This window comes from Thermobia domestica, chromosome 6 (genome assembly GCF_964235325.1).
Source record: "Thermobia domestica chromosome 6, izTheDome1.hap1.1, whole genome shotgun sequence".
Classification (NCBI taxonomy): Eukaryota; Metazoa; Arthropoda; class Insecta; order Zygentoma; family Lepismatidae; genus Thermobia; species Thermobia domestica.
In genome coordinates, this window is record NC_137459.1 from 161783862 (window position 1) to 161800554 (window position 16693).

The 16693-nt window shown below is 35.3% G+C and overlaps 1 protein-coding gene across 6 annotated transcripts in view; it reads left to right on the forward strand.

Moving 5' to 3' along the window:
- The window catches only part of LOC145688299 (synaptophysin-like protein 2), a 63345-nt gene extending 53645 nt beyond the window's left edge, over window positions 1-9700 (forward strand). For all 6 annotated transcript variants that reach the window (XM_081762304.1, XM_081762301.1, XM_081762302.1 and 3 more), the window contains one exon: window positions 1682-9700. In XM_081762304.1, the coding sequence (XP_081618430.1) occupies window positions 1682-1792 (111 nt within the window). In that variant the 3' untranslated portion in view covers window positions 1793-9700. The remainder of the gene's footprint in view (window positions 1-1681) is intronic.
- Window positions 9701-16693: the final 6993 nt, after the last annotated feature.

Here is a 16693-nt window from a genome sequence, read left to right on the forward strand (position 1 = left end):
ATTTTGGAGATTGTTACTATTAAGATATTCATTGAGTTATGTTTGTAAAGTCATAAATTAAGTCACAGACGTAAAATGCCCTGGTCAAATGGCTAGCTCGTGCGCCTGTTGTGTACGTGGTCCCAGGTTCGAATCCCTATGGGAGGCCATTAAACTTCGAAAATATTACGTTAGTTAGAATTCCACCTTAGGTCGTAGGTCCATTCTCATATAGCTTCAGGTTGAAAAGGGACGCTGAAGCAATCAATCATAAAATGCTGTTTAATTTAAAATGATTTTGAAACACTAGTCAACTTGTGTCCTGCTATAATTTTCTCAATGAAAATATAGAAAAAGGAAAATGTTCGAGAGGAAATTTATTAATGTTTGCTGTAGATTTGTCTTTCCCTACTACCTATTTGTAAATAATATGTAATACATATTTTCGTAATTTAATAGAAATGTCTCGAAGACCTCGGAAGTGTACGTTCTGTTTCACATGTTAACGTTTTCTCATTAACCCTTTATTGCGCAGTGTTGCTCTCTAGCAACATCGCATTCTATTGCGTTATCCGCACGAACTATAACTTCAGTGATCATTTAATTGGCATTATTGCTTTCATACAATATTCATATACATGATTTGCGGATCGCTTCTTTAGATACTTCTAATCTTCGTCAACGGGGGACAGTCAAATTTAGTATTGTAGAAGCTTTATCTCCTACGTTCCGCAAAAGTTCTTTTCTTTTATTATTATTTTTTATTTGTGGTTTTTGCTCTGTAGGAAAATATTTCAACGAAACTGTTGGTAATTACTGAGAGTATTCTTATGATATTTTACCATAATAGGGCAATGCTGCTCTGTAGCTACACATAAGACCTATTCTATAGCAATGTTGCTTTGAAATTAACACCCTATATTTTGTAACCAAATTACAAAAATACTTTAAAAAAATATGAAATTGTGATCAGGAAGACATGGTTCAACCATAAGAGCAAACTAAATATTTTAATGGTAATGCTATCAATGCTTGCCAGTTAGAGTTAAATACAATTCATCCCAATGAAGTTTTATGGAGTTGGTTGTAATTTACTACCCTTGAAAGCGAGGAATTCGGAGTTTCGATAGGTCATCGCTAGTAGATTTTCGTGAAAACCTAATGAGCTGAAGCTTTAAAATATATAGTCTATGAGTTCGCTTCTTAAAATATTGATCGTAACTTCGATTAACGTTATGCTAGGTGTAACTCATACACCAAAGTCTTATACTTTTCTCATGATTACAAGTGTTGGTAGCTGTGTTTAGCACTAAAATCTAGAAATAATCCAAGTAGGAATTGAATTGTATGATAATGCTGTAATTATGGTGATAAGATACGCGCTTTACGATTGAACACATTTCTGATTGAATCGATTGTAATATCAGTTGGAGCGTACCTTGCAATCCCTCTTTCCTGGATTTCACTACTTCTACCAATATTCGAGAGTTATACGTGAAATTGCATCTCTGAAACCGTAAGTAGTAAACACAACAAAGTAAATGATGAGAGATGGTTGATCAACTGTGTTGTAAATGCTGTGTGTACGTATAATAAAGATTTGCTTTAAAAATCAATGAAATACGAATTTTTCTCCAATACGGACAATTTACTGGTTATTAATTCAAAAGCCTTGATGAATGGTGATTTTAATTTGTTACAGATTTTCGGCTTCTTGAATTTCTTCTTATGGGCATCTGATCTCTGGTTTCTGTATAAAGAAACTTCTTGGTTCAAGCTACGGCAAGCACCTGATATGGAAGGAAAGGCGTAAACGCAACATTCACGAGGACCCGATGATGTCAATTAAGTGTGCAGTTGCACGCTATCAAAGAAAGTTCATGTATTTGTGAAGTCAGCCAGCAGTAGAACATTTCTAAATGGTATGTGAACTGTTGTAGAATATTAGCCGGTAAGTCTTATGTTTGTTGTGACTTCCTTTATTTCATCTGTGCAGCTAGTGATCTCTCTTAGTTAATCGTACTGTCACTGTACAAACAAGAAAAAAGCCTATTACAAGCTTCGGCTTTGAAAACAAAATGTAGCTTTATCATATCGCCATTGTAAAAGTATGTACACTGTATAGAGTTTTAAAGGATTCGCACTGCACAATCTTTTTCATGTATTTAATTTCTTTTGTAAGTAAGTCATAGCGAGTTCTTGTTAATTCACTTTCTAAATATATATATATGTCAGTAACAAACAGGTGTTGGGTGTCCTGCTTTTGTAGTTCCAAAGCTGGTAAATGTGTAAACAACCTTAAGAGTGAACATAAAATTCCCGCTTTCGAGTGTTTGGGTCTGTTATGTATGTAGTAATGCCTTAATTCTTTGTATATTTCTAAGTACATACACAATCAAGTTCGCTGAAAATGCACACTTTAGATGTGTATGTATTATATTTATGCGTTTGATACTCATGGAAACGAAAATACCCCAGTATTTGATCATTTTGTTTTTATAGTACTTAATTGAATTACAAAGTTAACATCAGAGGGTGTTGAAGTTCACTACTTCATAGTGCACATAATTCTCTCGCAGAATATCTGTACAAAACGTGCTTTTGTTACCTAGATTGTAGAAGAATAAATGTTCAACTTGAAAAATGAAGACGAGTATATTTTCGGGTACAAGAGGACGTTGAAATACTCTTTTTCATTATTTTCAGAGGCATTTTGTGTGACGAAACTGTGAGCGAAATCTTGTATTATTGCCTAAGAGAACTGTTAATATTGCGCATGAATATAATAACCGTACTTTCCGGAAGTATTTTACGTAACAAAAACTAAAAGTTCTTACTGAAACAATTAACAGGGTTGTACTTTCACTTACAAACGTATTTTACTGTTCCGTGAATTTAAAAATAGTTACGTACTATATACAGTTGGAAGATAACGATACGCCAAAGTTACTTTCACACGTTGCAAGCTATTGAGATTTTTTAATGATTTACTGACACGAACTGCAAATGTGTAATGCAAAAAATGTGAAGAGGACAAATCCATTGGTGCCATATCACGTAGGGACCCACTTCTCGGTATGCTTGCAATTTGTATAAATAACTTTAACGAATATTAACTTAAGAAGTTATTGTTGTTGCAAGATTTTTCTTTGCAAATATTTTGAAACAATCATTATGGCCATAATTTAAAATTCACAACATTGTTGTCGTAATATGTTGAAGAATATTATAAATATTACTTAACCATATGAACAAGCATACAAATACTGAGAGTCCTGCAAATACAATTTATATGCTTTTTTTTTTAAGCATTCCTTCGGTTTATAAATCTTGAATCACTGTCTTTTCGATACTGGGTGTAAAATAACATTTTGTGAGCATGTGTTGGATATTACTAGGTAGTTACGACACTACTCAAAATTAACTTGAAAATATGATATATGTCAATATTTAGGTCAGTAGCTTAATATTTTTGATATTTCATTTGCTTACTTGAAGTTCATGATTGTGTTCATTTCTTTTCCCGAAAAATACATTTATGAGTCAGATGTTTTTATTGTTTTCTGGTTCTTAAAATTTCAAAAGTGAAGGAATGCCTTATGTAAATCACATGTACCAGACCAAGTACAAATTAAATACATGTTTTTTTGTTGGTACATTTCATTTTTCATTTTCCTATGTCCAGTGTCAAGTTCTGCATTAACTTAAATTCTTTATCTGATACGAATTATGTATCAGACTGAAACGATATGAATATTGTAAAAAAAATAAAAGAAAATATTGTAAAAATAAGACATTTTTGTATAAAAGAAACACGTGTAAGCTTTTGTTACTTAAAGGATGTACATAGAAAAATTATATATATATATAATGTTTTATTTTACTATGAATTAATATTTTTCAAACTAGCAATGTAAAGGCTGTATTTATTTTTAGTCTACTATCTGTCAGGGTAGTTTCCAAGTAGTATGTCCACCAATGCACCAGCTTATTCTAATAACAAAAGTGCAAAAATTGTTGGAAATAACGCAACAGTTTGAGATAATATATGCTTTGTAACTAACCAAAAAGTTCATTCCAGCGTTAAAAATAGCAGTTAAGCTTGGTGCATTACGGTAGTTTTGTTCCGTCGTATCAGACTAAAAGTTATTCCGTAATATGAGGTCACTGTGAATGGTTGGAGGGACGATTTTGAGTAATAAATAAATATATACGTAACTGTACCCACTATTTCTCAATTCGGCATGTGTACAATGGGACCATACTTTGCAACAGTCCTTCCTGTGAACAAGGATGATTCCTGTTCATCATCGTGAAGTTTCTGGGCAATACGAACAAATTTTTATTTTCCAATGGTAAATAGTTAAATGTGTTGTTGTGTAACTGTGTATTGACGTTCGGGGTATAAGGATGAATAGAGTTTTGCATAATCCAAAAGTCTACGATCCTGTTCAAATTACATATTACTGTATATCTTAATGCATTAGATATATTTTTATGTATGTTTTACTCACTGAATTCGACTAGGTTATTGAAGTGATCATCGTAAATGAGATACTGTCTAGTGGCGATCAACATGACATTATTCTCTTCAAATACTTCGATTTTGAATGAAAACCAATAAACACAAAGTGATCTTGCACTTTCGATTGTTTACATGGTTCTTAGTTAATGAAAGAAGGTAAACATGAAGAAAAGTAAGTAAAGTTAGGCTGATATCTTGTGAATTACGTGAGCATTTACATTTATATATATATAAACTTTATTATATTTGAAATTATCGAATTTGTTATTGTACAGTCACAAACATTAATAAATGGAGGTTGGAGCCATAAGAAATAATGGCTTCAGCCTCCACTTATTAATGTTCGTGACTGTACATCATACTATAGTCATCAAATGTGGTATCAATGAATGTGTTTTGTTTCATATTCAAACTATATGAAATTATGCCCTTTTTTGGTAGTAGAATATTTTTTGGGGATGTTCAGTTAAGAGAACAGCTTCCGTGTGTTATTCTGCCATATATTATGTTTTGATTAAACATAAAACTGACCAAAACAATAAATTAACACTTGTGTAACAATTTCGGCAATGTAACAGTTTTAATCAAACAAGTTGTGAAAAATCAATCCAGAAAATAACTGTAATCAAGTGAAAGGAGGTCACACCTACTCTTTCCAGAGCTAATGAATTTTTTCCTTCCACTTTTCCTTCGACCTGTACAAAACATACCTTTTTTAATTAGGTGTCGGTCACATGCTCTTCCTAATTATTTTTACACCAGCCCATCTGACCTTTTTTTCGTCCTATCTTGTCCAGCACTTCATTCAATAACTCATGAATTCATGAGCACTTTTATCCAATTCATCAGGATCAACCAGCCTCGTCTCTTTATCCTTTGAGCTTCTTTCACTTCCGTGTCACACTTCTCTTTACCCCCCTGCAACTCTTCTATTCTTTCCCAGTCTATTTTACGTCCTGTTTTTCACGTGCTTATATACAGTATTGTTCTCTCTTCTTAATCTGATATCATCTTCGTTATTTTTTCTTCCAGTCTTTCTGGTTTCTCGCATGTATTTTATATTACATCCTTTATAATTGATTCTATATATTACTTCTTCCTCTTCTGCCTTTATATTGTTTTTCTTTCCTCTTTCTGTTTTTTCTAAGTCTAAAATGTTTTCCCCTCTTTTTCTGTTTGTTTTGAGTTTTCCTTTCCTCAGCAATGTCTTAAGAATCTGTCTTGTGACCTAAGATTTCAATTCTGAATCACCATCACCTCACCTTTTCTTCCTTCGTGTCGCCTTTCTTTTTCTCAAATCTTCTCTTCTGTATTCTCTTTCTGATTTTCTTTTCTCTATTTTCAAATTTTCTATCAGTAACCAGTTAAATATTTTATATTTCCTTCTTCCTATGTTACTATCTATCATTTCTATTCTTCTTTGTATGTTTCTCATAAAGTTTTTTTTTCCCCCTAAACCCACGTCACTTCTTCTTATGGCAATATATTCACGCAAAGCATTCTGTTAGATGCCACTTTATCCTGTACGTTCCACTGACTTTCTCTATAGTCGTATCCATAAAATTTATCTTATTACCTTCTTCCACTTCCATTACTAAATTTATTACTTTTCTTCATCTCAATTCTTGTAAATTTCTGCAGTTGTCTTCTAGTCCCTTTCCATGTCTTCAGACAACCGCCTACATATCTACAGATCATTATAAGATTATTCTCCTGTTTTCATTCTTTGTTCCCACTTATTCATTACGATTTCCGCGAGTACCGGATTCAATCTCGATCCTGTGCTTAGTATTCGTTTTATTTTCACCAATTTTTCTCTTATGGTGCACACACACTATTCTCCCAAATTAACAGAAAGAGCATTTTCTGCTTTCTTCTTTTTCTACTTCTTCATAATGCTATCTCTCATTTCCTCTTCTACTGCCTTTATGACGTACTCTCTCTTAATGCTAGGAGTCACTGCCTTCACATCTGCGCTGAAGAACGCTATTTTTCTTGGTTTCCTATCTGTTATAACATGCTCTTAACCTCTTCTGTGTTCTTCACTCGTCTGCATTCTTGTCCTTTTATTTTTTCCCCTCTTATCCTCTTTATCTCCTCTTCTAACGGTTCAAAAATATTGTTCCTGCAATCCATTACTTGTCTTAGTGTAATTTCCTTTTTATGAATTTTTGGAAATCTTTTCATATTTTTTTTTTTCTGCCTGCCTGCCTTGTATTATTTCATTTTTGCTTTGAAGCCTTTCTGCTCTCTGTTCTCTACTACTTTATCTCATCTTCTTTCACGTTCTTGTCCCCTGTGATTTCATGTGTTTCATCGCACAGGTCTTCAGTTTTCCTCTTGTACCATTCCATTACCACTGTTGCTCCTGCTGTGTCTGCCTGTTGGATCACATCATTTCTTTTCCTTACGAAATCCTTCTTTCCTTCTCTTAGTGTCCTGTTTTTCTGCCTATGTTCTGTTTCACTACTATCACTGGCTTTCTTTTTATTCTTTCTCTCTGTTCTTTATTTTCATAATGGCTTATTCTACTGAAAACATTACTTTCTTCACTTTTCTCTTCTTCCCTTTGACTTTAAATTTATAACCTTTTCCTGGGTACTTCTCTTTATCTCCTAGTTACACCATCCCTATTCCACTACTCTATTTTCACTTAGTTTTATCCTTACGGTTTTCCCCTTTTCTTTCAGTCTCTCTCGTCTCAAATTTATGTTCTTATTCATTCAAGCTTCTCGTCATTTCTATCACAAACACGATTTATTCAGCGGTTTTCACAGAAATTTCTCTTTTGTAGTTAATTTTGTCTGGCATCAAATTCACTTCAGTCAAATTCTCATTTGCAGTAAAATACAGAGTATTCGAAGATTCGAAGCGTACACTGCACTGTTGTCTACCATTGAATAGTATATTTCTAATGACCCAGATTTTAGACTTAGCTACAGAGAAGTACAACAGGAAGGAGTGGTGTATAGAATCAGTTGTAAAGAATATAATTTGAAATACATAGGAGAAACAGGAGAGATATTGGAAGAAATAGAGATGACCTCAGATTAAGAGAGAACAATTCAGTATATAAGCACATGAACCAAACCGGACATAAAATAGATTGGAAAACAATAGAAAGGTTGGAGACAGGAAAAGATGAGTGTGATACGAAAATGGGGGGGAAAAAAAGTTGGGACTAAGAAACATGGCTGGGAGGTATTGACGAATTGGATGAGCGGGCTTATGATTCATGAGTTACAAAATATACTGTTGGACAAGATAGAAAGGTGCGAAATAAAAACTTACATAGAATTGTCAGATGAGGAAATAATTAGGAAAAGTATGTGACAAGCACCTAATGAGGAGTAAGTTTTGTACAGTGGATGTAAAATGCGAAAGGAAGAATCTCATTAGCTCCTGGAAGAATGTGTGTGACCATCTTTCACTTTTGGTTTTGTATTTTATTTCTTGGATTGAAGGGGGCACGGTAGCTCAGTGATAGAGCGCTTACTACTGTGTGGGGTCCCTTGTTTGATCCCTGGCCAAGTAAGCTTGTGGTGAACAACATTGTATGTGTGGGTTTTCTCGGGATAGTCGCGTTTCCTTTCACATTCTCATTCCACCAATCCTTCCACCAATTTACTTGTCTTAATCAGCCGTCTTAGCCTCAAGGGCATAATTGTGTAACGTTAAACTGAGATATTTCATTTCATTTTTTGGGTTTTATCATAACTTATCTGAAGGCGATGCTACATTATCGAACTTCTTACACAAGTGTTACTCAAACATTTGCTACCTTAATAAGTTTTGTGTTTTATTAATAGATATTGAATATTTCCAAAACTATTACGAATAATATACGTATTCTAATAATTTGAATTTAGTTCTTTAGCTGCATATCGAGGTTTCAGTTTATTTGAATAATTGAAAATGACTAAAGATCATTACTTTGTTACGATATTATAGTTACCAGTCATTTAAATATTCGTTATCGATTACACTGTTGTATTAGTGTCTGTGTGTGTATTTGTGGCATGTATGTAAAGTTTGTTTCCTATGTGATAAAGCCTTTGTTTTGATGCCTGTGACATCCCGGCTGCAATTGACTTGTACACTAAGTTTATAGCACATGAATAGTTTCTTTTGGAATTTCGACACATCAGTACTTCCTGACGTTTCTTTCCGAGATTAAACCCAAATGTTGCAATTATGCGTAAACAACAAATATATTTTCAATTACTAGAACTCTTTATACATCATTTATTTTCTAACGCAGTTTTACTTGATTTTTCATACGAATTAAATGTCGCGTAATCATGAAAGGTGTATTCTTAACTAATTTAGGAGTGATGAGAATCCGAACTTTAGGTTGTTGTAGGTAACTTCAATGAAAACTCAAGTTAACGGTCCTTAGTTTGAGTACTGAGATTTCAGTTGTCTTTTTAATTTCTGAGATTTTTGAGCTTAGTAATTAAAAGCTGTAAGTTAGTTGTTTCATTACTGTTATTATTTATTTCAATTAGTAATTTGAAGTAACCATTAACTTACCTGTAATGTAAATTAATTAAAAATTAGGTAAGGTATCTGAATATTGTGCGCAAAGAAAAAGAATAACTATTTGTTAGTGGTTGTCCCTTTACCTCAGTGACTTCATTCTACGGTAAAAGGTTTATGTTGAAGCATTAAGAATGATATCTATATGGTATGTGTATATGATAATTCGCGATATATATGTACTTATTGCGTACATGTGGTGTGGTGGTTATGTGACAGTACGGTGTTAAGATAATGATACCAAGCTCGTCTTCCAGTTGTTCAGACACCAAATTATCCACGTGCATATTTACTCCGTTACTTTTTGATTAAGAAATCTACTACAAGGGTCATTAAAAGTGTAGTTCGCTCAATTGCTAAATCCTAAGTGTGTCTATACGTGGTGCTCAAAGTGTGTAATTGCAGGGAGGATTATGCGTTATCTCAAGTCAAGAGCAAATGCACCTCTTGGTAATATAGCTGATGTTTTATTACAGCATAAACTGAAGTTATTTTTACCGTGAATTTAGTTACCTAAGGGTATGCGACATTCGCGTAGCCATTGACTTTGAGCACTGTGTTTGCGTGTGTATGAATGAACGTGTGAATGTATGGATGCATGTACGCTCAATATGGTATGTCTTCTATGAAAATAAAAATGTGTTGAACCTCACCTTACTTCATGAGTTTTCTTTGTGTCTGTGTTTAACCAGTTAGTTCTTCATTCTTCAAGGAATCGGGAGATCAAACTAAGTTTTATTTCTTTATTATGTATCTGTCATATGTACAGTATAACGAATTGAGAATTTTTGGCATTTACGGAAAACATTCATACCAAAAAAAAAAAAAAAGGAATATCTGTATGTTCTCGCATGCCTTATTACAAGTCATTCTGAAACATGCAAGACGTTGCTTAAGTGTCTACGGTAAATATTTTCTTCTGAACAAAAGTTGTCTAAGGAACAAAAAATATCACATAGTACTAGAAAAAAAGAAAATATTACATAATTCTAGAAAAAAGAAAATATTCTTATCAAAACAGGTTTGATAATGTTACCGTTTCTAGTAGGCTTTTCCAATCCGTCACTTAAAAAGTCAGTCAGTTCATGTAGAGACTGATCCGTTTCCATCCGAATAAATTGAAATTATTGCTTGCGTAAGATATTCCATTCCGGTACTATTGATCATACTCAATGGCGACCGGTATAGTCCGTTGCACGACATCGCATTTTTCACTACAGCAGTTCGTTGCAGGTATACCAGGGGTATTGTGTGATTCCGTGCAGGCTTTCCAGACAGCTTGCGAATCTGGCGTGACGATAGATGTTTAAGTTCGAAATCACAGTAATCTATGGGAATGTGGACTTTCAATGGGAATATCCTCGGAAGGAATAGATTGGATACCAGTTGCACGTGCCATGCAGCAGTAGATCATCAACGTAATTTTGGTTCTATGACTTGAAGCTTTGTTGTGGTGAAGTTTCTTACACTGTGTGTCGTCTCCATACATTGCTGGTATTTTGTATGTATAACTTGAGGATAGGACATGTCCGTGGTAATAATCAGCATTATTTTGACTTTTTGACCTCGTGAATGTTGAGTTTCCCTCTGTGGAAAAAACCAGCAACAATCATGAAACCTTTCGAGAAACTTTCTTTACATTGATGTGCGAATTTACATTGGTCTTTTTCATGAATATCTCTGTAATTGATGCCCCGAAATTTTCCACAATCTTCCATGTTCTGGTAGATCCACGCTACGTCCATTGGAAGAATAAATTTCTAGCGGTCACCAGCTAGGTGGCGCTAGTACAGTATTCTGTCTTTGTTCTGCGATATGCCGTGGTGTAAACGTGTGTATGCTGGCCTTGCGTTTAGTTTGCAGCCACAATTTGTGATGGACTATTGACTGCGCTACATGTACTCGTTTGGTCATAACACATTGTGGTGATGGATTCTCACAGGTCGCCATATCCCAATTTCCTTAAGCAAAGGTCTTGTAAATTTCACTGACACCTTTTCTGGATACAATTTCATTGACATGATGTGAGAGTCTGCCGTGCATAATGTTTAATTATAACACTAAGAATGGCCCGTTATACCGTCAAGTTGTTTCGATACTGTTGCACTATGCGAAAAATGCAGAAGTTTGCGTGAGTGTCATGACGTAACCTTCCGAAAAGTTTTTTTTTTTTTTAAAACTGCATTTTGTTCTTTACTCTGCTTAACAGTTCAGACTGATGCATACAGATTTGTTGCTATGCAAACCCCGGTTTGACAGGTGTTGCTGTGTATTTTGTTCGGATGGGAACGGACCAGCTTCTTCTGTTTCTCGTGACCATCCTAAGTTTCACAAAGAGCAAGTGCTTGGACTGTAAGGACAAACCCACGTAGATCCTTTTTTCAAGGAATTTCAGCAATATAGAGAAGTCTTTTCTCTCATAAAGATACGTTGAAATTTAACCCAGTGATGATTGTGTACGCATATGTATCAATAGTTTACATCTTTCAATAAACTAGTCTTATATAGACCAGGTAATGTGATTGTTTCTAAAGCAGTTGTTGTCCTTGATTATGTGGTACCGAAGTAATGTTTGATTTGAGGTTTTCATTTATAAAGGAGAATTCTTTACAACTTTTATTAAAAGTCGTAAGAGAAGTGTTACTTCAAATAGCAGCATTAAGGTTTTTCCTGGATAAACCATTTCCCCTTTGGAAACCGAATACAATCGAATTTGTTAATACAAAATAATAATAAATAAATAATGCTGTGATATACCATGATCTATTTCTCGCCAATGGTATAGTGGTACTTGAAGACTTTCGATGCTTGTTCACTTGACAAATGACTTAGATGTAGGCCAATATACTGTGGTTAATAAAATATTTAATTGGTATAGTCGCTAACAGAAGTCGTTGGAGAACGCTCAAGTCTGTGAAGGACTGTTACGGTGATGGTTAGGTTGGGTTTTAGTATAAATATACAGGTGATTAGAAAATAGTGGAAACAAAACTATTTGCGTGTGCAAGGTAACGTGGGACTCCGATAGCCTGGCAGGAGTTGCTGGACTTCTAACAGGTGGCAGATAGGGGAACGCCTATCAGATATGGTGGATACCGGATATTTCCGGGATGGATCAAAACCAACACTGCTGCCTTGCAGTTAGTAGAGAGATCTACAAAGGCTAAGGTGTGAGAACCCTGACAAAAAAACTCATGGTTAGGGGTTAAGCGTTGGGCTAACAACCCATTCTTGTGAAGAAGAACAAGTTCAAAAATCTCGATTTGAGCCTCGGATAGACAGGATGACGAGAACTAAGACTATGGCGGAGCGGGATCTGGCTATTGCGACATGGGATATACGAACAATGATGCAACTGGGTAAAATGCAAGAAGTTGCCGATGAAATAGAGAAGTTTAATATAGCGGCGAAGCAGGAAGTTCGATGGAAAGGTAGGTCAAGGATTGACAAACCCGACTATGTTATGATGTATAGTGGAACAGTAGAGCAAATAGGGCAGTGTGGAGTGGGATTTATGGTCAGGAAGAGACTAGTGAGAAGTATTTTACAATTTGAACCTGTAAATGAACGAAATGCAAACTAAGAATTAAAGGAAAATTTAAGAATACGACACTTGTTTCGGCATATGCCCCAACAGAGAAAGAAGGAAAAGAGGAATTTTACGATAACTTGGAGAAAGCCTGTGACCAAACACCAAAATATGATATGCTAATCGTTTTAGGAGACTAGCGCAAAAATCAGGAATGAGTTGTTTCAGGAAAAAGTAGCGGGAAGATATACACTCCACGAGGAAAGCAATAAAAATGGGATCAAACTAGGGCAGTTTGCGGTAAGAAATAAGCTGCTAATAAAAAACACATGCTTTCCACATAGACATTAATCTTGGAACATGGAAATCGCCCGATAATACAATAAACCAAATAGATCATGTATTGGTAAATAGATGATGTGCCACCTCAATTATGGATGTGAGAAGCTGTCCAGGCCCAAATTGTGATTCAGATCATTATGCAGTAAGAGCTAAGGTAAGAGAATAAGCAAATGGCACGGGATAAAGGGCAGAAGAAGGAGATGGAACATCGATAACTTCAAAGATGAACAAATTAAGGAAAAGTATAAAACAACAAGGGAAGGAATAAGAGAGAGAGAGCAATTCCGGAAGAACAGTCGGAACACGTGGAACAAAGGTGGAAGGCGATTAAAATGGTGTTAAAAGAGACAGCAGAAGTGATAGGAAAACAAAACACCGAATAGGGACTGGTTAATGATGAATGTAGAGAGATAACACAAAAGAATAATGCAAGGAAGAAAATGCTTCAAAGAGAAACTAGAAGAAATGAAAATTATACAGAACTGAGACATAAAGCAAATAAAATTTTGGGGGATAAAAAGGGATAGCTTAAAACAGACCCTAGAAGAGATCGAGCAACTAAACCGAGAGAATAACATAAAGCTTTATGCAGCAATTAATAAAACGCTATAACAACACTATCCGTGGTTTTGGGTTGGATATTATAACAAAAGAAACACTGACCAAAGCTTAAACATACACTGTATTTTAAACTATTATGTGTCTAAACGGTTTCAGATATATAGCATATCCTTCATCAGACATTGAACATAAATGAAGATACAGACATACCCTTTCCACAAGCAGAGGCAGTCATCCACATACTAGGGACTAGGAGACAGAGAAGTTCAAAGATAGTATGGAGGATAAAGAAAAAGGCATAAGCTTGGACATGGAAGAAAATGGAAAAATAAACTTTTTACACATGACCACAATAAAACAAGGAGAGGGGCTGGTTACGAAGTGGTACCAGAAAGCGTGCTCAGCGGGGGTGTTCTGCCGCAAGAGGAGCGACGTGGATAGAAGTACGAAGAGGAATTTCATAACCAATATGATAATGCTGGATGACGAAGAGGGAGGAAAAAAGAGCATAAATAAATTCTACAAACAGAGAAGTTCGGTTACAGCAGAAAGGAGTTCGAGAAGAACACAGGAGGAGGAAGAGCGGGAGAAAGAAGGAAGAGGATGATAGTGAAAAATGACATGGTATAGAAAGCATGGGAGAAGAAACGGAGAAACTGAAGAAGTTATTGATGAAACAAGGGGTCAGAACTTCTAGAGGGAGCGGAGAAAATTTATTGAGATCAATAAAGAAGAATAGAAAAGGCACCAAAACGATTAATGAAGAGGAAGGAGTAATCTACAGGGTATGGTGTGGAGACTGCTATATGTCATATGTAGGAGAGACGGGAAAGAGAATGAAAGAAAAGATAAAACATAAAGATGATGTGAGGAGGAAGAAAGATACTAATGCAATATACAAACATGTTAAGGAGACTAATCACAGAATTAATTGGGATAAGACGGAGGAATTGGAGATAGAGAAGAGAATGATAATAAGGAAGTGGAAAGAAGCAGATTGGCTAAAGAAGGTAGGAAGAGATAAGCTGATGAACTGGACAGGGGCTTACCTATTAATGAATTATGGCAGAGAATTTGGATAGCGTAGATAAAATGAAATTGAAAAAGGCCCTTATAAGGACCAAAAAATGACGGAACGTGATTGTTTGGAAAGTGAATACGGGAACCTACGGGATTGGATGAAGGCTTCAGCCAATAGAAGTTAGACTTTTTCATAAAAATGAATATATATGTATGTCTATCTTCATTTATGTTCTAGTGTCTGATGAAGGATATGTTAGATATCTGAAACCGTTACACATAATAGTTTAAAATAGAGTGTGTGTTGAAGCTTTGGTCAGTGTTTCTTTTGTTATAATAAAATGCTGAAGGGATATGAGCCTACTACTACAGGTTGTAGAGATAAAAGTGGGAAGGTATTGGAAGAGGATAAGATGATGGAAAGATGGGCCTAGTATTTCCGTGAACAGCTGAATATAGAAGAGATAAGGGACGACCAACAAGATGAAGAGCAGAAATTGTACGAACTACAACGCGACGAGGAAGGTGTAGCAAACCCAACTGAGGAAGAGATATGCGCAAAAATTAAACTGAGAAATAATGGAGCACCCGGCGAAGACGACATCATCGAAGACATGATTAAATACTCCGCGCCTGAAGTTAAACAAGAAATTTACAAGCTTATAAAAGTGATATGGGAGGAAGAAAGGATGCCCAGCAGCTGGAAAGTGAGAATAATATGTCCAATCCAGAAGAAAGGTGACAGGTTAGAATGCGCAAACTATATAGAGGAATCACATTACTTAACATAGCATAGAAAATAATGTTCACTGTAATAAACGAAGGACCGCGGAAATACTCTGAGAAAATAATTGGGGAATATCAAGCAGGGTTTAGGCCCAACAGAAACACAGCGGATCAATTATTTACATTCAAACAAATAATACAGAAGCATCATGAACATAATGTTACTTTGCACATGTTATTTATAGATTTTAAGAGTGCTTTCGACAGCATTAATAGAACGACCCTGATTAACACATTGAAAAAATTTGGCGTACCTAGGAAATTGGTGCGATTAATAGAAATGACAAGGGAGCAAACAAAAGCCAAGGTGAAAATAGGAGACAATATAACAGACTCATTTGAATATAATGGTGGAGTCAAACAGGGAGATAGTCTCTCGACGACATTTATTCAATATAGCCTTACATAGAGCAATAAATAAAATAGACAAACGAGGAACCATATTCACTGAGCCAGATATTAGCCAGATATTAAACTGAGCCAGATATTAGCCTACGCAGATGATGTTACAATCTTAGCGAGAACTGAAACAAGTATATATCAAATTGGAAAAAGAGGCTGGATAAAAGGGATTAAGAGTCAACGTAGAAAAAAACTAAGTACAAGATAATATCCACAAAAATGAAAGAAAGGAAAACATAACGGAAAGAAACAAAGATAGAAAACAAGACCTTCGAGGCTGTAAGAAGCTTTAAATATCTAGATGTGACACTGAACCATCTAAACGGAATGAGTGATACAATACAGGAAAGAATACAAGCAGGGAACAAAGTATTCTATTGTAATATACAGCTGCTGAAGAGTGCATTAATTAGTAAGGGCACAAAAATGAAGATTTATAAAACAATGATTCGGCCGGTAATAACCCACGGGGCGGAAGTATGGGCCATGACGAAGCGGAAGTGGAACATGCTCAGGATATTTGAAAGAAGAATTGAAGAGTTTGATGCAAAAAGGGCGTAAGTCTGAAAAATGCAGTTGAAGAAAAACTATGTTGACAATTTAAGTAGTGTTTTTTCTTGCATAAAACTATGTAATATACAGCATTTTATTCCGATATTGAATTGAAATGTTACCAGGAGGCTAAACAAGCACGGCAAAAACCACAAATGTGTTTGATGCAAAAAGGGCGTAAACTCGCTCACACTCTTATTACATCAAACTCCTCAATTATAAGAAAAAATTACGAACCCATTAAAGAGGGCAACGAATGGAGAACTACTAATGAGGAAATAGCTGACATACTGGGGAATCAGGATATAGTTAGGTTCATTAAGGCCCAGCGGTTAAGATGGTTTGGATTGATTGATTGATTTTTACGTCCCGTTCAGCAGCGAGGCTATATGAGACGTGGACCTACTGATTAACGTGGAATCCGAACCACATGAGCTGCCGCCGGGAATCGAACCCGG